The 27366-nt window shown below is 34.1% G+C and overlaps 3 protein-coding genes across 12 annotated transcripts in view; 2 read left to right on the top strand and 1 right to left on the bottom strand.

Annotated features, from left to right (window-relative positions):
- Positions 1 to 1381: 1381 nt before the first annotated feature.
- LOC136822794 (zinc finger protein 493-like) lies at positions 1382 to 13751 on the top strand. 7 transcript variants are annotated; one of them, XM_067079087.1, is made up of 17 exons: positions 1382 to 1439; positions 5207 to 5256; positions 5430 to 6381; positions 6581 to 7102; positions 7405 to 7584; positions 7834 to 7996; positions 8147 to 8343; positions 8606 to 8773; positions 9350 to 9420; positions 9582 to 9768; positions 10354 to 10521; positions 10914 to 11248; positions 11558 to 11782; positions 12248 to 12364; positions 12609 to 12693; positions 12995 to 13056; positions 13633 to 13751. In XM_067079087.1, the coding sequence occupies exons 1-17, from the start codon at positions 1421 to 1423 to the stop codon at positions 13669 to 13671; spliced, it is 3540 nt and encodes a 1179-aa protein (XP_066935188.1). In that variant the 5' UTR covers positions 1382 to 1420; the 3' UTR covers positions 13672 to 13751. The 7 variants fall into 7 exon arrangements, with proteins under 7 accessions (XP_066935188.1, XP_066935185.1, XP_066935189.1 ...); XM_067079084.1 differs by having other exon boundaries at positions 1384 to 1439; positions 6578 to 7102; XM_067079088.1 differs by lacking the exon at positions 1382 to 1439 and adding an exon at positions 1632 to 1640 and having other exon boundaries at positions 6578 to 7102.
- Positions 13752 to 14079: 328 nt separating this feature from the next.
- Positions 14080 to 17359, bottom strand: LOC136822795 (potassium channel subfamily K member 15-like). Its single transcript, XM_067079090.1, has 4 exons — positions 17211 to 17359; positions 16420 to 16769; positions 15912 to 16077; positions 14080 to 15579 (listed from the first exon to the last, which is right to left on the bottom strand). Exons 2-4 carry the CDS (start codon positions 16666 to 16668, stop codon positions 14966 to 14968), a joined length of 1029 nt encoding a protein of 342 aa, XP_066935191.1. The 5' UTR covers positions 16669 to 16769; positions 17211 to 17359; the 3' UTR covers positions 14080 to 14965.
- A 4380-nt stretch (positions 17360 to 21739) lies between these two features.
- The window catches only part of LOC136822806 (2-iminobutanoate/2-iminopropanoate deaminase-like), a 224509-nt gene continuing 218882 nt past the window's right edge, over positions 21740 to 27366 (top strand). Inside the window, exons 1-8 of one of the 4 annotated variants that reach the window (XM_067079114.1) lie at positions 21741 to 21919; positions 23750 to 23810; positions 24393 to 24437; positions 24584 to 24638; positions 25541 to 25609; positions 25872 to 25927; positions 26121 to 26208; positions 26977 to 27250. In XM_067079114.1, coding sequence (XP_066935215.1) covers positions 21855 to 21919; positions 23750 to 23810; positions 24393 to 24437; positions 24584 to 24638; positions 25541 to 25609; positions 25872 to 25927; positions 26121 to 26189 — 420 coding nt within the window. In that variant the 5' untranslated portion in view covers positions 21741 to 21854 and the 3' untranslated portion in view covers positions 26190 to 26208; positions 26977 to 27250. Of the gene's footprint in view, positions 21920 to 23749; positions 23811 to 24392; positions 24438 to 24583; positions 24639 to 25540; positions 25610 to 25871; positions 25928 to 26120; positions 26215 to 26976; positions 27251 to 27366 lie in introns of those variants that run through there. The other 3 variants (XM_067079115.1, XM_067079117.1, XM_067079116.1) reach the window with 3 other exon arrangements.

The following is a 27366-nucleotide window of genomic DNA, read 5'->3' as shown; positions in this document are numbered from 1 at the left end:
TTTTTCATCAATTTTTTATCTTGATTTTGCTTAAAAAAACAGTCATAACTTTTGACACATCTTTGTAGAAAAATTTTCCGCAAAATTTAAAATAGTTCAATTCTTTGCGGACAGAGTAAAGAAATTTTGAAACAAAAAAGTTAATTACCCATTAAAACTAAGCATTTTTTGTAAAAGAGGGTGATGCAACATATCATTAACATCTTTTTAAAGTTCATAACGTCATTTTTGCAATTAAATTCTTAATTACTCTTAAGGGATTCGATTAAAAAGCAATTTATAAAGGCAATTCTTTGTTAAAAGTGTTAAGGAACCTAAAATATAACTTTTATGTTCAAATACCAAAATCAATTTTTGGACTATGGTCAGAGCCCTTAAGTGTAAATCGGGATCGCAGACCTTCATGGCAAAATTTGTGTTCAGTTCTTTTTGTCAATTCCTTGTTCTAAACATATCACTGCTTTGTCAAGGTAATAACATTTCGCGGGGATTATATTTCGCGAATTTCGCCTTTTTCGCGAAATATAATCCCTCGCGACAATTTTCAAACTCTCATCTCTCGCTAAATTCGCGAAATTTAATCATCGCGAAAATTAAGTTTTTTACGCTAAAAATTATAAGTTTTTTGAAACCCTCTTGAATGAGTCTCCATTACTCGAATGTCTCTATAATTCGAATAAATTTTCATTCCTCGTAGCCGTTCGAGTTATGAAGACTCTACTGTAAACACAAAATCTTGTAATCCGTAATCTTGTAACTAACAAAAAATGTGAAAATGTGAAAAAATTCGCCAATTCACGAAATTAAATCCTCGCGAAAATTTACAGTCAAAGTTAGTTGCAAAAATAAGTCCCGCGAAAATTAAATTATAAGGTATTCAAAAAATTTCCCGGCTACACGGTCTATAAGAAACACGTTTTATAATATATTCCTATAAAGATAAGAAAAATAAAGAAGCCAGCTGATAAAGAAAGAAAATCCTCTATTTCTCAAACAAAAGCAACCTGGTGCTCCCGATTAATCATTTGTAGAGAATGGGCTCTAGTTAACGACTGGGCGCTAATCTATTGTTAAAATTCAAATTTTTACAAACGGTCGCGGGTAATTGATATCAAACATCTTGTTGTGACAGATTTTTATATGTAGACGGGGGTTAACAGTTGCGTTTTATTATAATAACTAGACTTCGAGTAAGTAGTTTTATTTTATGACTGAGCAATATTAAAAATATTTAAACTTAAATCGTCCCGCTTTCTAAGTTTATAGCTTCAGAGAAGATTTATTTGAATTTCAGAGTGAAATTTCAATTATCTTGAACCCCCGTCTTTTAACATCAGCTGATTTTTGAGTTCAGCGGTTATGAGAAAAAAAATTTAGTTAACAGCCGCTGTCTGAAGAGATCGAGGATCGATATTTCGTTATGTCATCAAGTTCATCAGGTTAGAAAACATGTTAGAATCATTTTTACCATCTCCAGGGTAACATCTCAGGCCCATTGTTGTTTCAGCTACTACAAACCTACAAACCAATTACCTTGAGCTTACTTGATGCATGCATTCAACAGCAAGAATTGCCTGAATTGCAAGGGGTCAACAAATGATCAAAACAAAGTTCTCCACAAAAAGCCTTCTCTACCTTAGGTACTCTTGTCCTCTTGGGTACTACAGAAAATTTTTGTTCCCAATATGCCACGCCTTATCCCATGCAGAGGCGAGAGTGCCGTTTGGTTTTAGGCCCTTTTTCCTGGAAAAAAGGGGTTCGTGATCGGTGTCAGCAGTTTGTTTTGATTAACAGCTGATACCGCTGACCAGTCATGATAAAAATGAAAGTGGGGTTCCTTGATCGTCGAAGGCGCGAAAATTATGAAAATTGCTCTCCACTTTTCACGTGCATGCTGTCCTTGCTTTGGCTTTTGTTTTGTTTTTGTCATCCTGAATGTCCATTATAGAGGTCGATAATGTCTAGTTATGCGAGTATATAACCAATGTAAGTAAGTGTTTCTGCATTACTTTCTTTTTTGGAAATGCTAAGACATTTCAATTGAATTTTAGTGAAATGAAAGAAAAAATACCTTTTTCACAAAACGAAAAAAGTGCCTTAAAATTCAAAATTCTTCCAAACCATAAAAAGAATCAAGAAAAGTTTGATTTTATTTGTCTTTTGGTGCGGTTTTTTAGAAGTTAGTGGTTTACTGGAGCCCCCCCCCCCAGCGGTTTGTGTGAATGTGTGAATGGGCTTTTTCACTTGCGTGAATGCGTGAAAATTTTTGAAAAAATTACGTGAATGCCAGACCTGCCAACTTGAGATGTCCATTTTGCGTGAGATAAAAATTTCCAAGTGAAATCTGAAATCTTAGCTTGGTTTTCTGATTTTCCGATGTCGGAAACTGGGGAAACTTTTTCCAAAAATCGTGAAATCGAGGAAACATTTTTCCCGAAATTGGAAAATCTTGGAAATATTTTTTCGGAAATCAAAAATTAGGGAGACATCCTTTGGCTTCTTTGCCAAAATTTGGAAAATTTGAGAAAAAAATCAAAAATGTGTGAGATTGCGTGAGACAATGTTGAAATGCATGAGGCAATGTTGAAATACATGAGTCACACGCTCAATGCGTGAGAGTTGGCAGGTCTGGAATGCATGAATTGCAATAAAAACATTGCATGAATGCGTGAATTTGGGAAAAATGTTTGCGTGATTGCGTGAATTTGAAGGGAAATTCCTTTAAATTTCCGTTCTTGTGTCGATCTACTAATATCAAAAAAAGTTCCGAAAATGGAACTTTTAATTCTATGGATCAGAAAAACATGAAAAAAGTCTCGTTTTCAGAACTAAAAAAAGTTCTGTCTTTGTCATTCGACTAAACTGTTTGAGAAAATTAACTCAATCTATCTTAAAAGTTCATTTACAGCTGAGGGATTCAAAAATCATTACCGTAGGATCGTCTAATATCGACATGCGTCTTCTAATTTCGACACCGGATCTGTAAATTAATCAAAACAAACCTTGAATGAAATTCTTGGTATCATTCTATAGAACAAGTTCATCCATCAAACTAGAAGTTCAGTAAACATTGCAATCCTTTCAATCAAAAGAACAGCCAAATTATAAGCAGTTAGTTTCACACAACACACGAAACGCATGAAAACTTCCTCGTAACTTTGTTGCGTCCATCATTAAAATTTTACAACTTTATTACACTTCAAGTCACGTGATAAAAATAATTTGCGCGCTTAGTCGACCTGGTTTCCCCGTCCTTATTGTTTATTGCAAGCACGCGCTCTAGGCGCTAAGAGGCTGCATTAAACTTCTAGGTTCCGCACCTAGCACACCCGGTCCCTTTTCAAATTCATAAGGAAACCGGGTTCTTTTAACTGTTTTCGGTTCACGGTAAAAAGGTCTACTAAAAAATTCCTCGCGTGCAAAATGTTGTTGTGATTTGGGCATCTTCGTTGAAAGCATGCTAATTAGTTTTTTAATGATTACTACATCATTAAAGTTTTCTTTTCAAATATAAGTAATAACACTTCACATTTCTTATATTTTCTTAACAATCTGTGACGTGATAGGTCGTGATAGGGAGAGTACAATTTATTGATTGGTTGATAACTTTGGTATGTATATTTCGAAGACCAGCCTACAGCTATGTCGAAGTTAGAAGACGCATGTCGATATTAGACGATCCTACGGTACCCCCAAACATATTAAATCCTGAAATAAGATGTTTGAAAGTGTATATCTGATTCTGTACCCTCGTCTTTAAAAGCAGAATACACCGTTTAGTAGTGTCGACTGCGCACGTGTCCAAACAATTTTCCATTGTTTTGTATTTTAGCGACTGCTCTTTCCTATAAAAATCTGGTTCTCGTAAATAAACCTAGCAGAGAAACGGTAGGTAAAGAACTCCTTTTAATCATAACTTCCTTTGGGACCATTCAAAAAATACGTACGCTCGAAAATGGAAAATTTTTGACTCTCCCTCCCCCTTCTACGCTTTCGTATGCTTTTTAGTACATGTTTTTGGAAGTTTTTAAACCACAATCGACTTGGAAGTGCTCTTAAAGTAGGTTGGAAGGGTAGAGTTTTAATACTTGACTTAAGACATTAGGATCTGAGGATCCAAAAGTTCAAAAATAGTCCAATAAGGCTCAGAATATAGCCTGGAAGTCTGTCAACCCCTCCCAAATTAAAATATTCAATTAAATGAAAGAGATAGCCCACAATTGACTTTCTCGCCGGAACTTTAAATCTTGAAAAACGTTAAAATAACCAAAATTCTCAATATATTTCAACCTTGATTGTATATACCTTATCTGATTTTGATATAACCCTCTCCTCGACTTTCTTTGATTGCTTATAAAGGGGTCCTCCTTTGTGCGACATGGAAACCTATTTATAAAAGTCATGAATCTACATCAGTTGTTGAGTGTTGATTGTAATTAATTTTAAAACTGGTCAATTTCAAACCAAATCTAATCCAAGACTTTTTGAGAAAGAGAGTATGGCTTTGACCCAAATCTCCCACTTGATACAATTGATAACATTTTCCAATCCATGACCAATCGATAACCAGTCGATAGATTGGATATCAATCGATTTCGATAATCAATAGTCAGGCTTTTAAGAGAGGCGCAGTTGACTGATTGATTGATCACAATTGATGGTCAATCAGTAAAAAAAACAATAGATGATTGATTTTTACTCAAGAGTCCTGATTATCTAACAATTATTGGAATCAATTAATTGGTTATTGATTAGCCATTGATTTGAAAAAGCTTTCAATTATATTGAGTGGGAGATTCTGGTTTGATCAAAAGACAAATCTGATTTATAACATACCCAGGATTTTTATTGTTATTGTTTGTACTGACGTGATGCATTGTAGGGTGAAGTATGAGGTGGTGCAGGGTAGTGGGGTGTGTTATTTTGGCTTTTTTTTACTTTTTGGTATAATGAATAAAGATGTGGATGAAGGCATCATCATCTCAATAAAAATTTGGAATTGCAACTGGAATAAAGGACTCTAATCCCCTTGAAAGAATAGACCTTTTGCGAGGATATCATCTTGACTCTATAGTTAGTGGCAAAAACATCCTGTGTAATGACTCCAAACGATTTCCTGATAATAGATCAACTTCTTAGTGCTAAGCTAACAAAAATAAAGGAACTAACCAGAACTAACTAATATTTTATGTAATTTGCTTATTAGGTTCTCTCAACAACATTGAACCACAATTTGACAATAACCAAACCACTACAGTAAGAATTGATTGTTACATATTATATATACTACCTTACTTACTACCTATGAATCTTACTACCTAGATATCTTACATACAGAATTAAAACTGCTTCTTATAATCTCAAAAATATTTCCTTTTCATATAATTTATTAAAGATCTGATATATATATATTTACAATATTTACTCAGGAAAATCGTCAAAATGTCTCATCAAATCCTATACCAACAACAACCAAAACCAATATTTTTGAAGGACTTTATCCTTATAATATTCCGCCAATATGTACGATATCACCTACAAAGTCACCTAAAAAAAGATTATTTTCAGAAGAAAAAAAGGATCAAAGAAGTGGCCCATCTCAACCCCATTCAGATGTATTTGAAACAAGTGTAGACTTTAATGCAACACAACATCGAAAAGAATTATTTTCAAGTCACCTGGATCGCAATGATGATATTATAATTCCAAGAACTCATTATACCTTTCCAAAATCTAATATAAATACACCTGGTTCAAGTGCTGTGATTGGTAGCTCGAATCAGTCAGCCTTTATAAAGGTTTCTCCGTTGAGAACAACACCTGTTCATTCACATACACCACACTCACACCACTTTGCATCAAAGAATCTTTCATTTACTCCAAAAAACACACATAAACCATATTATTCAGCCACCAAAACTTTTAGAGATATAGATGAAAACAGACAATACTCTGGACATGTTGCTTCAAAAAACTTTCATCCCATCAGGGAAGATTTACAAACTTCTAAAACATGTATCACCGTTGAAAGTAAAAACCTTTACAAACCTCCATCTAAGCAGATTAGTAGCAGTACTTCTATATCAGGTCCAGCATATGATACTTTTGGCAATACAAATTTATCAGACATTCCTGAAGAAGAGAGCTTAAATCAATCATTTCAAGCACATCCAAGTCATTTCCAGGGCTGTACTTCATCAACTTCTGGAATCGCGCAACCCAATAGCTCACAATCATCACAGACAGTTTTATTTTCATTTCCTCAAAACTTCAATGTCCAGCAATTAAGTAATCAACCGCTTAGTCTTGATGAGAATTCACAACACTTGTTGCAGTCACTTGTTCAAATGTCTAATTCAAATTCATTAGTTGAAAAAGGGGGTAAGTTTTTATTAATTTGCACTGTAGTAAGACTTATACTAAAAAGCTCTTTTTGGCTTATTAATTACCACGAGAGTTATTTACTTTTAAAATCTCCAATTTTTGCCTGGCTTCATTTCTGGACTCACAGAGCATGTTACGGCATTGATTCACCATTTTTTCACAATGAATAAATTACGCTTGTATAATTTTTAAGCAGTTAGTGAGGACAGCTCTGTACTCGATGATACAAATCAATTGATTATTGACATCCCTGATGTAAGTCAAACACCTGATACCAACAAACACAAGAAAGACCATTCAACAACCACTGGCACACCCGAAACTCAACATCATGAAACTAATTTTGATAGACACAACCAGAGTCTTAATACCACTGCTTTCAGAGATGCAAAAGAAAGACAAGATGAAGCATCAACAAAACCACTACCAACAGCTGCCATTAACATAAATGTAATAGACGGGCAACCGTTATATTCAATTCAATTGAATGGCATCAGTATCCCAATTGCCGCAATAACAATTCCAACATCAGATGGGACAAGTTATTTGCGGTCAGGATTGACCAGTCTACCCACTGCAGCACACACTCCAAAATCTGATTCTCCCGTAACTGTCTCGGCAACAGAGCCAGCAGATATTCCTCTTCCAACTACTCAAGCTGCTCAAATCACAACTTCCACTCCTACTTCAACTAAAGGAAACATTACAGCAAGATCAGGTATTGGTTTTAGCTATTCTAGCCTTATTTTTGTTTGCACTGCCTTATAATCTTAACACTATCCTTCCCTGAACAAGAAAGCCGAGTAATGAATATGTTATGGAAATGTCTGAAAAATCTTAATCAAGTTTACTTGGTTAACATAATTGTTAGTCGTTAATTTAGAAAAGTCAACAGCAAATATAACTTCTTTGCATTTATAGCTTTGCAAACCAGAAGACTCTGTTTTTAGCAGTTGTTTGATATTCCCCTCCGAGTATACTAATAATTATCCTCACAAAAATGTGTATATTATTCTTTAGAATGCAAAAAGTTTGTTTGTGAAATCTGCGGAAAGGAGTATGTCAGGGCTGGCTCTTATTATACTCATCTGCGTGAACATGGTGCTCAGACCAAGAAACATAAGTGTATGATTTGTGTACAGTCTTTTGATACTGTGGAAGAAATCAAACAGCATTTGCTAACTCACAAGCGTGAAACTAGTAAGTTTGATCACTTTTATTTCCTTATCATTTGAGCAGATTTGCCATGGTAAGTTTGCTGCAAGTAGATGTTTAAAGTTTCATTCAAAGAGTAGACGAAAGGAAATATTTTGAGATTCAAAATTGACTGAAATGGAGACTTCCTTTGTTCTGAAACATACCGAACTTTTATACTCGACTGTTTCATCATTCTTTTCGGTGATGAATTATTTTCAAACTAAATTCTAGTTATTTTTCATTTATTTTTAGAAGAAAGTAAAACCTACGACGAGTTTATCTGCACCATCTGCAATAAACACTTCAATAGTGCCAGTGCTCTACGCCTCCATCAACTGACACATGTCAACGTAAAGAACTTTTACTGTAAAGCTGATGGCTGTGGAAAGTCATTCCCCAATGCAAGTGCACTCAGGTATGTCAACAAAACATTTTACAAAAACTTTTTGAGATGAAAACATAGTACCTAAATTATGAAGGCCGGATCTAGCTTACTTACTAGTCCCCTACTCTCGGCTTCACCGACAGCCACCAGATGAATATTCTTACTTACTACGTTTATCAGGATACACAGTAGAGTTCACCAAGAAGAGAAGCCATACAAATGTACTCACGAAGATTGCGGAAAAACTTTCAAAACACCGTCAGAGTTGACGAGACATGAATTTCGTCACACAGGAGAGAAGCCGTTCAAGTGTGACAAATGCGACAAGTCTTTCATACGAAATGATGATTTGAGAAGACATTCCTTTACCCACACTGGTAAGGGATCGTTATTGAAACATACTCTTTTAAAGGACGTCAACAATGGTTTTAATTCAAAACGTTGTCTCCACCAGTGGAATTAAAATTGTGGCAAAATTGCAAAAACGAAGTGCTTTATTGTTTCAAATATTTTTAAAAAAGTTCCGGGTTTCTTCGAATATGAGGTGCTATCTTTAGGCGTTAAAATTTACAAGGAAAATCCCCTAGGAAATCACGTCTCAATTAGTTAACTTTTATAAAAAACAATTTTTAACTTTAGGTCAGAAGAAGTTCAAATGTGACATGTGTGATTTCTCTTGCATTCAATCTTTCGATCTGGTCAAACACAAATACATCCATGGCGGTGAAAAACCTTACAAATGTAAAATGTGTCCTAAACAATTCACTCGACCAGCACGCCTGCGTGAACACGAAAGGTTACACACAGGTAATGATTAAATATTTAAAATCCCCGCTTTCTAATTAATCAAATAAGCTCAATTTTTTATCTCAAACTGTGTTCACTTATCAGCTGAGACTAATTTCGTTTATTTCGGCACTTTTAACCCTGGTAAGAATTCTTTTGTATCGATACATCTAAATTCATTTGTTGGAAATTGTAAGTGTATTAAATACTTTAATCGTAGAAATTTTAGCGAGACCAATTTTAGCGTATATTAGCGAGTCAGGAAAATCTTAATTTTTTTTATATTTTAGCGAATCACGATTTCAAAAAATTTCGCGTGGATAAATTTTAGCGAATACTCGCATTACCTTATTGACTGAATTCGTTTTCTAGCATTTCTTTGCACTGAAAACCCTTCCTATTGATAAAAATGTATCAAGGCAATATAACCAGAAATTTCGCGGGGATAAATTTTAGCCATTTGTTGATTCGGCGTGTTTTAGCGAGATTTATTTATTTTATAGAACTCGCTAAAACGCTAAAATTAATCTCGCTAAAATTTCTACGATTAAAGTACCCGACTGGTCAAAAAAAATTTGCGAAATCTTTCTACTTCAGGCGAAAAACCGTACACTTGTGAGATTTGTGGCAAATCGTTTTCAACGCTGTCCTCATTGAAGTCACACAAGGTATGTTGTTACTATTTTCATTGTGTTTTAAAAATCATAATCATCTTGAAAACATAAACTTTCGAATCGTCATAAAGGAATGAATTCAAAAAAGAATTTTTTTAATCTCACGTTACTAGATTATGAATCCCCTAGTTGTCTATACTCTTCTTTTTTTGTAGCAAACGCACGAGAACAATGCACGCGGGAAGCCGTTCTTCTGCATGGATTGCAACATTAGTTTTCCAACTACTGAAGAACATCAACATCACAAACTAATGCACGATCAAATGAAACTCACATGTCCCATATGTAACAAAGTGTTTGTGTCCACCAAAACCCTCAAAAGACACGCTATCGTCCACTCAGGTACGAAAATATCTATTTACTCAAAATTCGAGATGAGATTGGGTCCGAGTTTAAGCGGCCCGCAGTGGCCCGAACGACGGAAATTATTTGTGAACGCACCAATATGATACCTGGTGTCCCAGAAAATAGTCCCAAAACTCTTTTAAGTGATTTTTCTCGAGTTTTATGAACTGTTAAAGAATCAACTTTTTCGCACTGAAAAGAGATTTTGAGGGGTCGTTTGTCAAATTTGGTCAATTAGATCAAAAGTTATGGCCTAAATGCTATTACATTACTTTTCAAAAAAAGTTAAAAAAGGAGAAAAACGAGGGTTCTTTGACAGTTTATAGAACTCGAGAAAATTCACTTCAAAGAGGGGGAATTCTTTCTGGGACACTCGGTATATAGGTAGACTCATGTTAGATTTTTTTCACATATCACTTTGTTGCAATGTGCTGATAAAACATCATGCATAACTGAATGATGTCACGAATTAAGTTTATTTATTGCTTTTACCGAATATAAGAGACATTTTTATTATCAGGTAAAATAACTAAGGCGTTTTTAGATCAAACTTATTATGGCACTTTTCTATTTCTTCTCTAGGAGAGAAGCCTTATGAATGTCGAGTGTGCAAGAAGAGGTTTGCGAGAGCTGGTGACTTGAAAGCACATTCACCCGTCCACCACGAAGAGCGACCCTTCAAATGTGAACATTGTGCCAAGTCCTTCTCAAGGTTCAGTTCACTCAAAGAACACATTCGGTTACACTCAGGTGCGTTTACTATTTTATTTAAAGGCTTCCGGTCCCGAAAGAGGAACATTCATTGAAGTCAAAGCTGAAATGTGATTACATTAATACCGACCTAGCGCAGGGTCTATGATTGATGAACCATGATATTTTTTAGATTATTTTACATGTGTTACATCTAAATCTTGTTAGATTTTAGTAATTAGATTTTGCAGACTCTGGAAGTCAACTTTGACTCCATCTTAACCAAAATAATTAAAGTGAAAGCTGCTGGCTTTTGACCACTTATATTGTATATGATGACCTTAGATATTGTGTGATTATATCGTAATTATTAAATAGTCTGCTTCGACTCAAATTTTCAATAGAACGAATGAAGTTTCGTCAGTCACTGTGTAATATTTTTCTCATTACAGGCATTTACCCTTACAAATGTAACATCTGCGACAAGATCTTCAACCATCAATCCCATCTCAAAGTTCATTTGCAAACGCACACGGGTGAGAAACCACATAAATGTTTCTTATGTCCGAAAGAATTTTCACGCAAGATAAGCTTGAAGCATCATCTGCGTACTCACGGCATTACCGATACGAATCAACCCGGCGCTGGTGCTTCGGCCTCGATTACAAAGCCACCTTCTCAAGGAGCCGGTGTCGAAATGCGTCCTTTAGATGTGCCGGCTCATGATGAAGATAGCAATTTCAGCGATGGAAGCTTCATGGATCACCCACATACTCTAAATGTTGAGGTAATTTTTTACTCTGTCCTATAATTATTAGTCTTCACAACTTATCAAAATCATAAATAGGTACGGCTGACTAATTCAAGCTTCTATTTTCAAAATCATTCTATTGAAACGATTTTCAGTTCCTGTCAAGGAGAAAAATCTCATGAATACTTTGTATAATTTGAACCTCTCTCTAATGTAATTCGGTCACATGAGATTTCCTATGTTAAAATAAACAAGAGTCAATTGTACTATTTGTTGATTATTGAAATTGTTACTCTTGTGAAGCGAAATATTCATGTTATTGAATATTTTTTAAACCTTTGACAGATGTGGAAATCTCTGCAAAGTTCCATCCAACATTCAATGCAACAAAAACAAGGAGGGGTAGGTGGTGGTGTCCACACACCTGGCAAACGGAAACGAACCAACTCTGATGACGAAGGAGTCGATATGATTCTACCTAAACGTATCATGACTGGTGATCCGCATCTACCCAATTACCAAGCTGATTTGATGACCATAGTGCCGCGCACTTCAAATTCAAATATCCAGGTACATAGATTCAAATAACACAACCATAAACCTTAATAAGAGGACTGAGTTTGGATAAATCAGGGCAAAATGACGAAATTTGACATTTGTCAACCCTATTACCCTCGAACTCACCTTTTTCGCAAGTTTTCATCGTTGTTTTGTCGAACAAACGCTTTTCAAAAAGCACTGCCGCACTTTGATATTATATACTCTTCAACAAGCCATAAATAGATACTAGGTTTTAGTCCAAATTTTCAAAATTCGTTTCCTCCAAAGAGATGATCAATTTTTTTAATGATTTTTGAACCCCTAAACAAAAACTTTCTTTTTAACCCTTTCTTTGCAATTTTTTAAGGGGGAATAATACCCTGTTTCATAGCACGTGTCTTACCCTTGCACTTATGTATTTTACCCCCTTGGAAGTCCCCTATGGAAGTGAAAGAACGTTATCGAATAAAACAAAGCATTTTGACATTTTTATAGGGAAAAGAAGCAGGTTCTTCTACCCCACAGCTGAGTTCAATGTCCAACCAAGTGGTCTTGGAACATTTACCACAGACACAATACGAAAGCAATGTCGTCACCTTTAATTTTGCAGAGGTAGTTCCCATTTGCTGCACAGTATACATTCGTTCAATTTGTTTTGCTTAACTCGGGACTAATGATATATAAGTAATTTTTTTACATGTTTTGGATCCTACCCTTATGACTCAGTGACATACTTTCCTAAACCTGAGCCAAGCTCATGAATATGCAAAGTCAATTTTTGTAATTTTTTGTCGTTTAATTACAACAAACAGCTAGAAACGTTTTTGACTTTTTTTCTTCTTTATTTTCTTCCCAGAGCAATGATAACGAGAGCCTTGCAGAGATACATGGACTCGTAGAAAGTCTTGGTCATGGCCCACAACAACTGATGAATATTCACGGTATTTGATGGTCTATTTTTCCTCCTTTAGGTTTGTAAGGAAATTTTGTTCGATGAATTTCGAATCTCTGTATTTTGTACAAGTATTTTTATAGTTCAATGCTGATCAATCTTAAAAAATTTGTCCCCTGCTGGGTGTAATAGACAATAAAACACACCATTAGACGATATTAGGCAAAAAAAGTCGAAAATCTAAGCTATAGATTAGATTAAACTAAAACTCTACAAATAGGGTATGTTTTTTAGGTTGTTCAGTGAAAAAATATTGGAGATTTTAACGTCCTTAATTTTCTCTATTTCAGGACTGAACATGCCAAACTTACCAAACACCAATGGTTTGCAAGAAAACAATGACAATAATCAGGTACAATGAACAACTCTATTTATTCTTATTATTAAGGCGCAGTAGTGTAGTGGTTATCAATCTTGACTGCCGTCCAGGAGGTCGGGGTTCGATTCCCGCTCGGTGCTGCTACCTTCGCCCGGGCCAACCCATGCCATGTGAGGGGAATCGGGTAGACAGAAGAAGCCTGTCGGTGACTGTGCTAGGTATCGATTCCACAATCCATCGTGGATGAGGTGAGAGTGCGCTGGCCTTGTTCCCTAGTGGTTCACGCTGGACTTAACGCACTCGATCCAAAAACTGTGTGTCAGTGTCTCGCAAGCTGGTCGTAGTATAAACCATCGCGTAGACGGTTCTAATGAGACGACTCCTAGACCGCTCAATACGGAACCAGGTGTCCTCTGCAAAGAGCAGTCAGTCATCATCATTTATTCTTATTTGTATGGCATAAAGTTAACTGATTATTTCATTAAATCCAAATTTACTATCTTTAAACTGAGGTCTGAATGGCTATGAAAAAAAATTCCGAGAACTCGAAAAATGTTTCTTTTGGTGTGCTGATTTCTAACCATTTCTTCTTTATTCCATTCTTTGTAGGACACCATATCCATGGTAGGAAGAAATATGCATCCTTAGAAAGTCCTTCATCTTGTTATCATCATTTATATCCTTTTCCAAAATTTTTAATAGAAAAAAGGTATTCAATTTTTTACGAAGTGTAGAATATTATTTAGTTGTTCAATTTTATCCTGTTTGGGATAATTCATAGATATAGGTATTATTTAGAATCTTTCTGCATTTGTCTCTCTAGAAAGAGGATAGGGATTACTTTGTCGTTACTTTGATGTTTTCTCAAATTTGAATTGTCTGTTTAACGGCCCTATTCGTATTCATAGCACCATCACTCAACTACAACCATAACCATTATTCCGTCCCAGACCTCATTTTCTTGTCCCTGTTACTTGTTGCCATGTCCGGGCTAAGCGACCTTTTTCTAGTTCATCGATCTGACAATTTTAAAGAGATTTATACGTAGATTAAAAGTAAGAAATAAATCTATATATATTTATGTCCAGACAAAATTTTAAAATCATTGTATATAAATTAAAAACGAACAGAAAAGTGTAAATATTCTCTATTAAATTATTTTATGACATTTTTTTAGAAAAAGAAAACAAAAGGAAGACATCTATTTACACATCATTATTTTCGAATTATTTTTGGAAAAATCAAACAATATTATTTGCACTTGAAATTAAACGATTGTGAAGAATTGACTGAATTATAATCTCGTCAATTAGGGATTCCGATGCTGTGGATAAATCTACTCTAATTATCGGACAGTTATTTCGTTACTAAAACGAGAACGAATACGTATTCAGTTAATTCTTATAAACAAAGAACATATTTTCGGCAAGAATTAGTCAATCAAAATCTTTCCTCTTTCCTCTCTGGACAACATTTCGGCATTATATTTTCGTCAATCGATCATCAATCAAATAGTGGAGAATTATTTCAAATTTTTTTAACTTGACACACGTGACGAGTAGTTAACCTTTCAAAATTTTCTCTATTTTTAGGTGAAGAAATGTAGTCCATACTGTGTTTTTGGCTTGGATTGTTCATTTTATGTGTTCCTGAAACATCTCAATTGGTACTTGCTGCTAACCAAGGGTGCATTGAAATCTGTCCATTCTTCTTAATATCAACAGTATCGATGTTTTCTTACCTTGATCTTTATTTCAAAATTTCTCTGACGTGATTTTTCTTGTGTAATCTGCTACTCTGCATGTGAGATGAAAGGACTGATTTTCTCTCTAAAGAGTATGCTACTTCTTACCTCATTGCACACTCCAAGGTTAACAGAATGATGATAATTGTAGTTTTCAATTCGTTCACTCATTTATTCACTTTTTCATCAATCATAACGTTAACAAACAGATTCTCGATCAGTCTCTCTTTCTCTGGTGCTTTTGCTCGGTGAAGCTGTTTTACTTCGTGTCACTTCAACCCATGGACAAGTCGAATGTACGTCTCCATTCTTTAACTGGCGATTCTGTGCTTTAAATCTCATATGTCTTGTAAAATGATGTGCACTCCACGTCAACGAAGCCAAGACTGTATAAGCCACAAAAGTATAAAAATTGAATAGGATTCGGTACGCCTTATCCTTATTCGAATTCATTGCAATGTTTTGGTTGACTATATTTTCTTGGCTGTTACTAACGGTAAATGAAACGCTCATAGTGTAGAAGAGTGAGTCCAGATAACTCCACCCTTGTGTGACACAATACATGCTCGCCCCAATCAGAATAGTGATTATGAAGATGAAAATGTTTAAGATCAAGGCTTTTATGTGGACATTGGCTGTTAGTTGCCTACTGAATACTTTGACGTTAATAAACCGAATGAAAGCATAAACCATGATGTTTAAACGTTGCCCAGTAGCTCTGAAGGTCAATACTGTGAGAGGTATTCCAAGGAAAAGGAAAATGATGTATGAGATCTTGCCACCAGTTGTGAAAATGGTTCTTGTAGATTGAACTGAAATAGAAAAGAAAGTAAAATATTGAATGAATTCTTTGTTAACTCTGTAAGAAGAACGAAAGTAATGGTCGTTCAACTACGAGATGAATAAAGTTGACTTAATGAATTACGTTCATACGCCCAATCTATTGCATGTGGCTTCGATATTGATTCCAATGAATAGATGCTTGCCCATCTATTACACTTTTACGATAGAAAACATCCTTTATCACTGTACCAGTGAGAATCGTTCAATAAACTGATTCGTTATTACATTACTGAATTATAATTAAACAATATTCATGGCAAGTGCAAGATTATTTTTGGATAAATCTTTTGCATGGACTTACTTGTTCCTTGTCCAGTCACCACTTGGTATGCAAAATCAGTCGACTCTAAGAATGACCATAGATTCTCATGTGCTGGTTTTTTCCTCATCTGGAAACCAGTGGATTGCTCACAATAATGTGTAATCTGTTTCGTGTTGTCTCGATCCAATACTATCTTTAAATTGTCCTAAAATAAGAAGTAGAAAACATTGGAACATTTTGGTTGGTCTTTGGACAATGTTTGGTTGGAGATGGATGGTTTTTTGATGGGTTGTCTGATACAAACTCTTATGGAGACTCAAGAAGCATATTTGATTGGTCCATAAGTGTTTGAATGTATTTATCTTTACAAAATTTTTCTTTGGAAAATACGATGTAAACGTCATTTTCTGCTTCCACGATCTTTTTCAAATCATAGATTGTCGAGACTAATTTCCTATAAGGTGTTTTAGCCAATCTTCATGTCCTTGAATTGTTGATTTTATCAAAAACCTGTAAAACTAATGCTAGAAACCTTCAAATAACGTACCATTAATCCTTGCATACGATCTTTATGGATGTTTGTACCATCTGGTGTTTCTGCTTGTCCTTCCAACAGCAAAAACAATGCTCCACCCAGACAAATGTACAAATAAAATACCAAACATAACATCAATGCTAAATTGGTTTCCGGCTTTAAGCGACAGCATGATGTCCGACAAAAAGAACGACATTTGACCGACATGTTTCGTCGTTTCTCGGTTGCTTCTCGTAAGAGGTTGGTGTGTTCACGTGACATAGGTTTTGTATGAAGATCTTCTTCAATCAGAAGATGGGTCTTGTGTTTCTTTTGTCTTCTTAATGACCAGTAATTGTTGATGTCAAGGTTACAAACCGATCCTGAAAATAAAAAACAACGTTGTAACGTGTGATAACCTTTTCCATTTTCGAATTTAGAACAGTCGTATTTCTTTTCAACTTATCTGTTCTGCTCTGTCCTATTATTTATTTGTCTAAATACCTGTATTTCTCAAGATTTTAGAAATCCAAAAAGCTTTGGACTCAAGAAAGTAAGAAACTACTACAGTTGTGATATATGTGCCTTCAAACTTTGATTATACTTCGCCCTTTTTCTCAAAATATTTCAATCGTTTAATCTTCTGATTGTATAAAACTTGATTAACCCCTTAAACAAATTAATCGATCAAAGACCAAAATAATTTATCCGTGAATTTACATACATTAAATTTATATATGCTGCTTAAAGTTTTTTTAGACCCTATAATTTACCCAAAAAGATTAAAGGCTCAAGCCTACAAAAATTTCTTATTTCAGACTTACTTTTAAAGTTCTTCTTTATAATTTTATGAATCTTTATTTTTTCTTCGTTCTTCTTCTATTTTTCTCCCTTCTCCAATATTATTTTTTATTTTTCTTCATTTTTATTATCACAACAAAAGAAACGAAGAAATGTTCTCTTATTTTTCATCTACTAGTCGAAAATTTTTTTCCCAAATTGAAAACTAGCTGAGCTTATAAGCACACAAAAATTTCATTTAACTACCCCCTGTCGAGCACTTAATATATTGTAAAGTATTATTAAAAAGACTGAATATGCAGGGGGCTAAATATTTCTTTGTTTTCCTTATTCCCATAATTCTATATATTTTTCCTTCAAACAGTGAAATATATTTTCGGTGACGAAAGCGATTTTCTACTCCAATTATGATAAAAGGGGAGTAGTTTTTCTAATTTTACCATTCTTCATTTTGTTCATTAAAACCAAAACTCGTTTCCAGCCCCTATAAATCAGGCTCCAACAATAAAATTGCGTAGAGGTCTGGAATCTAAGTTGGGCTTCTTCATTCTTTATTTCTAAGTTCATTAATAAAACCTTAAAGTTAAAGCTTCTAAAATGTTTTATTGAAATGGAGATATAATAATAGTGGTTCGAGCAAACAAAACCGTCTAATCCCTGCTGTATTTAATCGCCATGATAGTTTGCGGTATCAGTAAAATTAAGATTGACAGAAAAACTTTTAAATGTTGAGAAGAATAAAGCCATTTTTATGAGTCATGGGAGTTCATTAATGGCTTCCCCATTATTTGATGTAGTGGGGGGCTAAAAGGCCCTAAAACGGCTACATGGTTTTTGATATGATGTCAAAAAAAAAGTGACTGCCAATTTTAGTATTTTGGGGAATATGTAAGACTAATTTTACAACCAAGAGAAGATTCATCAATATTATAATTTAGATGAAATATTTGATAAAATTGGAAAAACTGAATTTTTAAACGAAAAGATCTTTCTAGAGTGAGAAATACGAAGAATAAAATTCAGAGGGAAAACAATAACTGTGAAAAGTTGGCGTGCGAAAGAAGAGAAACAAGAGAGAAAATTTTCTCGCCAAAAGCAGATGTATTTTTGAGATGTGTCCCTTTCTTCACTATTTTCACTCTCCTGTTTCCCCTTTTCCATTCCTTTGTTTGCAATCCTTTGTTTTGTCTCTCCTAATAAGAAGAACAAAAGATACTAAATAATACAGCTGGATTTATCTCGACGTTTTCTTGTCGTCTTTCGATTCAACTTTGTTCTTTTCCTTGCTTTTAGCATAGACGTATTAGCACTGACAATCTAAATTCACGAATACTCGTTTTTTTATAAGAACATCAAAAAATTTTGAAGCCTTCGAATTTTGATAACTTTTTGAGATTTAAGCCTAAAAGTGTTCTTAACATGTTCTCATTTTCACCATTTTGTGGGTATTTTTGTCTATATGTTTTCTTAAGAAATCGGGTGTTTTAGAGTCCCAAAAGCCTTAATGGTTCTTATATAGTTTATTCTTATAAAATTTTTTTGTTATTTTGCTTTCTGTTTTAATCTCATAAATGATGGATTAGCATAACTTTTCTAACTCTATATTAAATAATTATTAATTAAATCAAATTATTACGGTTTTCTGATACTTTTCTAAAGTCTTCGCTTTTAACCAAATCTTTTTGGCCAACTTCATCAAGCCCCATCTAAACAGGGGGGCGTACGGGGTTCGCGATTTCCGAAATACCGAATAATTTTGCCAAAATTTCCGAAATTCTGTAAAAAAATACTTGCAATTCCGATACCAATTTTTTGGGCATTTTTCCTCTTTTTGACTAATTTTTCATCAAATTTCCCAAAATTCCGAAAAAAAGGGATAAAAACTTTACAATACCGAAATTTCGAAGCTAAAATTCATGGATTTCCGATACCGAAACAATTTCAAAATTCCGAAGTATCGAAGGAATTTTGCCTGATTTCCGAATTTCCGAAGAAAAAAGGGTCGATTTCCGCAATACCGAAAAACCGTACGCCCCCCCCCCCTAAACCTCATTTCTCGGCTATCATTTTAATACTTCTCCGGTGGGGGGGGGGGGGGGGCGTACGGGATTTTTGCAATTTTCGAAATACCGAATGTTTTTTGCAAAAATTTCTGAGATTCCGTAAAAAGATACTTGCAATTCCGATACCGATTTTTTGGGTATTTTTCCTCGTTTTGACTAATTCTTCATCAAATTTGATTTTTCATGTATGAATTCCGAAAAAGGGGGATAAAACTTTATAATACCGAAATTCCGAAACAAAAGTTCATGGATTTTCGATACCGAAACTATTTCACCATTCCGAAATACCGAAGGAATTTTGCCTGATTTCCGAAATTCCGAAGAAAAAAGGGTCAATTTCCGCAATTCCGAAATACTGTACGCCCCACTTCTCCTAACGAAAACAGTTTAAAAAGATTAAAATTTCACATCCACTCGATGCAATTACATACTAAATTAATAAGTCATGGATACTTTAAATTTACAATCTTTAAAATCGAAAAGTAAACTACTTGAAAAAGAAGTGTACGATCATTTTTGACTTTTTGACTTTTTTGACTGTTTTATTTAACTCTTTGACTTTTATTTTGACATTTTTGACTTTTTGAAAATGTGTAGTGTACGGAAACTTTTACTTTTAGTGGTTTACCCCTCGTTTAGAAGCATGCAAATTTTCTTTTGATCTTTTATTTTACCTGAATCTTTGTTGAGGAAAGCTGACATTTTTTACCAAATGCTTCTTTTTTTCAAGATTTTCATTCCAGAACAATTTGTCTATCTGCAGTTTTTGACTTTGACTTGAGGATTGTCGTGATAGACTCGTTGCCAGTACTATCAAAATTATAGATACGTAAGTTTGCTACTTATTTTTTCAACATATTCTTCTCGAGGTTCTTCTTTCGTCCTCTCCTTTTTCTTTGTCGCAATTTGAGCTAGAACTTACAGTGTGTTATCGTCGTTGGTTTTCTCATCGTGTTTTCGAATCGTTATGAAGCTGATCTATTACCAGTTGACATCACTAATAGCAGTATCATGTACTTTGCGAAAATTCTGAAATACTCTTCAATTGGCTTGACTTTTCTCTATTATAATGATCTTTTAGATTATAATGTAGTTTTCTCTCGTTTAGATTTTAAAAGGTTTAAATCATAATCACAATTACTATAATTACAACCATGCTGTTGTAATACTAGAATCTAGAAGAAAAAGTAGATTTCTTATTCCTGTATTTTCAATATTGGTACCTGGCGAATGGGGCCTGGATGGAATTCCCGAGTTAGTTTTTTCCGAGTTATTTTGCATGTGACGTCATAATTTCAGTTTTTATGATGTCATCACAAAAATGATAACTCGAGTTTTTTTTCGAGCTTTTAGCTTTTCGAGTTATTTGGTGTTTTTTAACTCGGTTTTTTTTTCGTGCCTTTAACTTCTCGATCATATATCACAGTGTCTATAGCCTACGACCTCTACAGATATACTTCCTTTACTTCTATAAGAAACTTTTTTCGATAGTGGATGAGCAGAAGCTTACCGTCTCAATAAAGAGTTTTTTTCAGTTTTTGGAAAAAGCGCATCCTATAAAAAAGGAGGGGAATTAACAATCAGACCCTGATGATGTGTTGATGGCAGAAAAGCCATCTTTAACTTTTATGAACTTAATGATTTAGTTTTAATTGTGTTTAATTTGTAATCCCGGGTGTATATAAGTTCTTTTGTTTAGTGTCTTTTCATTTCATTGCGCCTCACGAGGCTTCTTTGTTTTTGCATTGCGTCACATTCCCTTGCGTCTAAAGATAATTGCCCCTCATGAGAAATTAGATTGGGTTTATATTTTGAAACTATTTTGTTTGTAAACTAGTTCGACAGAGAGAGAGTAAGAGAGCGTTTTTGTGTGTTGTGCTAGTGGAAACAAAATTATTTTTACTGTCGTTTTTACAAGAACTTGAGAACTTGACTTTACATTTTTCGTTGTCTATTTTCTGTTTGGATTTCTGGTTTGTATGAACACACTGATTTTTTCACTCGCTTTGATGATGGGTTGAATCTATCTAAAAATGAATTCGTAAAATTGAATGAATCGATTTGCTAATGATCATTGCGAATTGAAATTGAATGAATTTTCTTGGTGTCCTTGCGATCTGTTATTGCGCATTACGTAATCTTTTGGGAAACGAAGTTGACAGATCATAATTATTGAAAAAGCATGTAAAACTAATCAAAGAACTCATTACAATACATTTAAAGTTAAGTTAATTTCTTTAAAAGGTCTGTTCAGGGCAAATTCAGGGGTAATTGAGAGGCGTGAACATGCGCGGACGAAGCGCGTTCTTGAACATAAAGAGAGCTGTTAGCTCAGGTCTTTGCACGTAAACAAACTTTTTCTAAAACTCTATCTACACCTTTTTCTATCTGCTGTCCTTCTTCAAGCTACAATTTCCCATTTTAGGTGTGTACGGGCTCTTATAAATTAAAATGGTAGACTCGGACTCGGACACAGCTTGTTTTTCGCATTTTTACAATCCCTCCAAACATCCAACAAGCAAATTCAACTCCAAGAAGTGGTTCTTCTCTTGTTTCTATCTTTGATCACCTTACCACACTTTTTTTTAGCATTTTTATTTCAAAATGAGTAAAGTGATCCGTAAAATTATCAACACCTCATCAGCTCCAAAGGCAATTGGACCATACAGGTTTGTTTTTGTTTTTTTAGTTTGATCAATTAAAAAATTTTATTGACACCATCACAACCCATGGTATGGCCCAAACGTACCCCAAACATTTTGGGTCATGTTCAGACAAAAATAGCAAAATACTTTTACTTCAAAATGTTGCGACTTCATTGCATCTTTTTAACTATGAAAAATTACCTAAATTTTGAGCCATGATGATGGCATAGATGGAAAAAAATTAACCAATCAAACCTTGAAAACTAATTTGAAGAACAATTTCCTAATAAAAAGATCTACAGGGAGACAACACCCATCTAGATCCGTGCACCACTGGATAGACTATTCCCCAGAAATTTTTCCAGAATCTACTTAAACACTGACCCTCCCTTTTGCATGCATGTGTGTGGAATCATGTTTACTTTAGCATGTAATCGAGGCCTAACAGGACCCTGCCGACGCACCGGACTTAACGAACACCGGACACGCGAAAGTCCGGTGTAAAATGAGAATTTTTTTTACCACCGGACAATTTCTACACCGGACTTATAGTCGCGCGGCTGAGGTCGAAAAAAGTGGCTAGAAAATGATTTTCGTGATACACCTCTTAGATTCCACTTTTTTCGATGGAAACTCTCGAATTAGTATATGTAGATTCCAAAATCAAAAAGTTTCCACGATATTATCGTGCAAGTAACGAGTAAATGGCGATTTTTTGCGTTTCCAGGCAAAATTGCAAGGCTTGGAAATTCATGATTTTTGGGGGGTCTTCAAATTAAAAAAAGACCTATATCACATGATAGAGCTCTTCAAACTGAGCAAAAAAGTGTATTACACCAAAGTCCCAACTTCTCTAGATCAAAAGTTATGGGCCTATTTGTGGTCAAAAAGGTGTTTAATTTTGCATAAATTAATGCAGATTGTGGGGAAATTCCCTGTTTTCCATCAGTTTTTTACCACAAATAGGCCCATAACTTTTGATCTAGAGAAGTTGGGACTTTGGTTGTAATACACTTTTTTTTGCTCAGTTTGAAGAGCTCTATCATGTGGTATAGGTCTTTTTTTAATTTGAAGACCCCCCAAAAATCATGAATTTCCAGGCCCCTTCCAGGCCTTGCAATTTTGCCTGGAAACGCAAAAAATCGCCAATTACTCGTTACTTGCACGATAATATCGTGGAAACTTTTTGATTTTGTAATCTACACATACCAATTCGCGAGTTTCCGTTGTTTTTTTTGGAATCTAAAATATGTATCACGAAATGAAACGTTTTTCGACCTCAGCCGCGCGACTATTAAGGAAGTCAGATGTCCGGTGTATGTCGGAGAAGGATATTTTTTCCCACCGGACAATCAAAACACCGGACATGGCCAGTCCGGTGGGTCCGGTGTTTCTTAATTTTTTGATTCATAAATGTACGGCGTCCAAAATTCCCTGTATGCAACACCGGACTGACACCGAACTTATTGCGTCCGGTGTAGCGAAAGGATACTTTTTGCCACCGGACAAATACACCGGACAGTCCGGTGCGTCGGCAGGGTCCTGGCCTAACAAAGCGCTGTCTCAGGAATTGAATAACAAAATTTGGTTCGTTGATTCTGGCTGCTGCACATTTAGCAATCAGTCATTTTGTTTCATTCTAAATTTTCAAGTTTTGATTATATTATATTTGTCTTGGGATTTTAACTTTATTCAGGCAACTCTCATCCTTGTTATCGCAAATACATCCCCGTAGAGTGTAGATGACTGATGTTGTTTTTCTGAAAGCTTCATTCCTAGTGTGACTAACTGTACATATTGTTTTGACAACCTTCCTATTTTCTTTAAAAATTTTGATTTGAATTTTGTTTATAGCCAAGCAGTCCAAGTGAACCACATGCTCCATGTTTCTGGACAGCTAGGGTTAAATCCCGAGGTAAGTTAGCCAACATGATTCCATGTCATCCAAAGCTAATATTTATTGTTACTAAGCTGTTATTTGTTGTTTTATTTTAAGTAAGTAAGTCTGCGACCGCAGTCAGAAGCGACCCGAAGGCTCCTCTTTCGATAGCTATCCACCTGAAGGTAGGGGAGGGTGCCACTCCTTCTCCCTGTTTTATTTTATTTATTGTTTAATAATAAATTTTAATTTTATAATTAGAAAATAAAGTCGCTTCTGTGTTAACAATTTTTGTTGAAATTATTCAGGAGGATGAACCAATTTGAAAGCTATCACTATTCTGCACTATTTAGTCTTGGTTCTTTTCTTATTTTTGATAAGATGATAAGTCTTAAATTGAATACAATCAAGATGTTTATGAAGTGGAAGTTTAAATTTTAATGAAAAATTCTTATTGTGAATAATATTCTTATTGTATTCTGAATGTTAATCATATTCTGAATGTTAATCATATATTCATTTTCTGAAATGGTCTAGCCATCAATTCTATCTATCACAGAGCTAGTTGTTACTGTCTTTTCCAGACAATTTTTGTATATTTTTCCACCATTTCTTTAGACAATGGATTTTGTGAGCAATGATGTCAGTGAACAAACCAAACAGGTAAAGTTACTTCTTGAAATTGTAAACTTTATTTGATTGCATCTTTTTCATTCCTATAGTTAACCATCATTTTTAAAGTTAAATTTTGATAATCTTTATTTCAAAAGTAATATTACATTTTTGCATTCTATTTTTCTTGTAAATAGGCATTGACAAATGCTGGAGAAATTCTTAAAGCAGCTGGCACATCATTTTCCAAAGGTATCTTTTTATAATTTGATTTCTTATTGCTTGCTTATAAGAGGCACAGCCAAATCCCTGAATTACTGGAAATGACAAAACTATTTCCAAAACAGCTTTAAGCTAGATTTTTAAGTAAATTATTTGCTCATATCATAGTATAAGAAAGCCGCGGCTGGAATGAAAACATCTGAACTTCTGTTGTTCTATCTCTGTCGTATTTGATGACTATTTTTTGATCAAGAGATCATTAATTAATGTAGCATCTTTAATGGTAAATTTTATTGGCTTGTCGTTAATACTTACTTCTCAGTGTGTTTTAGACATTAATGATATACCTTTGATAATACACTTGCATTATAAAATCATTGTAAAGGAAAGATCAACAATAAGAAATTTAAACAAGCACAAAATGGCTGGGCTGAAAGAACTCAAAAATAAACAAGGTGCCTATCGAATGCCTTCGCAATATCTCAGTAAAATCTTTTTAGAAATCGATGAAAAAGTACATCTAGATAATACTGTGAAAGTTTCCAGCCAGCAAAATTTATCATTCGAACTGACAAGAAAGTTGTCATCTTGAATATAGTTCTTATAATTTAGATTTTGGCGAAAAACTATTTTTTCAACAAAATACCCCTGAAATATGTCCAAATTAGTTCAAGTGTTCTATTGGGTACAGATATAAAGATATCTAGCAATAAAAAACTTTTTGTGAAGGAAAATAAGAGAACAAATTCGAAAACTATCTACCAATAATAAATTGAGCATCTTGATGTTCTTATAAAGCTCTGAGACAGAGATAGAACAGCAATTAACTGAGAAGACAACGTGGTACATATTCCAGCCGCGGCTTTCTTATACTATGCTCATATATTTTCATGTAAATGTTCATCACTACTCGAATGTTTTTTCTTATCTAGTTGTGGAGACGACCATCTTATTGAGTGATATCAATGATTACAAAGCTGTCAATGATGTTTATGCTACTTGTATGTTTATTTGGCTAATATTCCCAATCTCCCCTATTGTGCTTTTCTACTGCATTTTCTGACGCTTACCTTAGAGGAAGTATAAAACCATACCATTTTTAAAATAATTGAAAAATCATGCGATTGATTACTTACGGAAGCATATTAAAAGTTAATAGTTTTCCTTTTTAAAACATCTTGCTATTTTTGATAATTCCAATCTCGTGATTGTGAATATAATAACAGTTGAATGAATATTTGCTACCTCGTATTTTCTTTCTAGTTTTCACTGCTCCTTTCCCAGCAAGAGCTGCTTTTGAATGTGCAAATTTACCAAAGGTGAGAAACTATTTTTGTTGGGAATTTTTCTTACCTTGGCAAATTTCCTTCAAAGATAAATACGATTTCTTTACCAAATAATAATCTTATCCAATAAACCTATAGCTGAGCAATATGACTACCCAAACACAATCTTATCATCAAGATTCATCTTTTTTTCAATCCCTCTGTCATTCATCACATTATTTCATAGCTTGGTAAAGTCGAAATCAAAATGCTTGCAATAGTTGGTGAAATAGTTGAAGCATCTGCAAAATTATAGCCACATTTTTCATAAATTGGTATGTTAGCAAAAAATCACAAAATAACAAACTAATATATAATTGTTTTACAGTTTCGCAATTAAGAATTCTATTAATTTTAACCAGTTACTGGCACATTTTCAAAGTAAAATTGTTGATGAAACAAATACAATAACAAAACAAATAACAATGGATGCCAAGCTAATAAACCAACTAATAAAGTTAATATTCAAAACCCATTATTTCCAACATTATTTATTCTCACTGGAATTATTATCAAAATGTTTCTGATGATTGGAATTACTTGTACTTAACATATTGGGAAAGGAAAATCACAATCTCCCTTTTTTAGATTTCTATTAACAAATACCAGGCATTTGTTTAACTGAGAGTCACTTTTTGAAATTTTGAAATTTTATTGAGTTTGAGAAAACTTGCTGAATTTTCTACTTTGAATATATCCAAAGACATTGTTAGGTACAACATGGTCAATATTGTAAAAAGGAGAATTTCCCGCCAATTTTTTTAAATCCATAAATGACTTTTTAAGTGTTCTAACTTCTTGAACGTAAGGTTTTAAGACTGAGTTTTGACATTAGACTTAAGACTTAAGACGGATCTTAGGATCTCAGAATCCAAAAGTTCAAAGATGTTCCAATAAGGCTGGGAATATACAGCTTGGAAGCCACTAAACCCCGTCAAAATTAAAATATCGAATAAATGTCCTTTTTTACTAACTAGTTTTTCAAAATATTGGCTGGGAGCCCTGATATTTAAGTCTTAAATTAAATTTCTTTATACTTACAGTTGGGAAAAGTGGAGATCAAGATGATGGCAATTATTGGAGATGTCGATGAACAATAGAATTGTAATCTCGTTCTCTCAAGCCCCTCTTCTAGACGCCTTTTTATGATTTCGGTTAAGTTATTGTTTTTTAATTTTTGATTGATTGATTGATTGATTGAATAATTATTTTTACAATTTTTAAAACCATTATATTTGAATAGTTTTGTGAGTATTGTAAAATTTAGTGAATTTCGAAAAAGAGACAAAGACATTAAAAATGAATATAAAAAGGAAATTTTCTTTTGTCAATGCAATTGAAAAGATTTAAAATCTTTTCTTTTCTTGCCTTTTGTACCAACATTTTTGACCATTTAAAAACGAGGTCTTAAATTTGAGGAGTTTTTTAACAAT

Source organism: Clytia hemisphaerica, unplaced genomic scaffold, assembly GCF_902728285.1.
Source record: "Clytia hemisphaerica strain Z4C2 unplaced genomic scaffold, Clytia hemisphaerica genome assembly, whole genome shotgun sequence".
NCBI lineage: Eukaryota > Metazoa > Cnidaria > Hydrozoa > Leptothecata > Clytiidae > Clytia > Clytia hemisphaerica.
This window is presented reverse-complemented; position numbering and strand designations above follow the sequence as displayed.

Bases quoted from the DNA above. Each gene is read 5' to 3' on its own strand.
- LOC136822794 (XM_067079084.1), top strand. The intron at 6,382-6,577 runs GTAAGTTTTTAT...ATAATTTTTAAG, and splicing joins TTCATTAGTTGAAAAAGGGG to CAGTTAGTGAGGACAGCTCT. The intron at 7,585-7,833 runs GTAAGTTTGATC...ATTTATTTTTAG, and splicing joins AACTCACAAGCGTGAAACTA to AAGAAAGTAAAACCTACGAC.
- LOC136822795 (XM_067079090.1), bottom strand. From the start codon at position 16,668: ATGTCACGTGAACACACCAACCTCTTACGAGAAGCAACCGAGAAACGA. The intron at 16,078-16,419 runs GTACGTTATTTG...TTCTTATTTTAG, and splicing joins ATCGTATGCAAGGATTAATG to GACAATTTAAAGATAGTATT. The intron at 15,580-15,911 runs GTAAGTCCATGC...TTTCTATTTCAG, and splicing joins GGTGACTGGACAAGGAACAA to TTCAATCTACAAGAACCATT.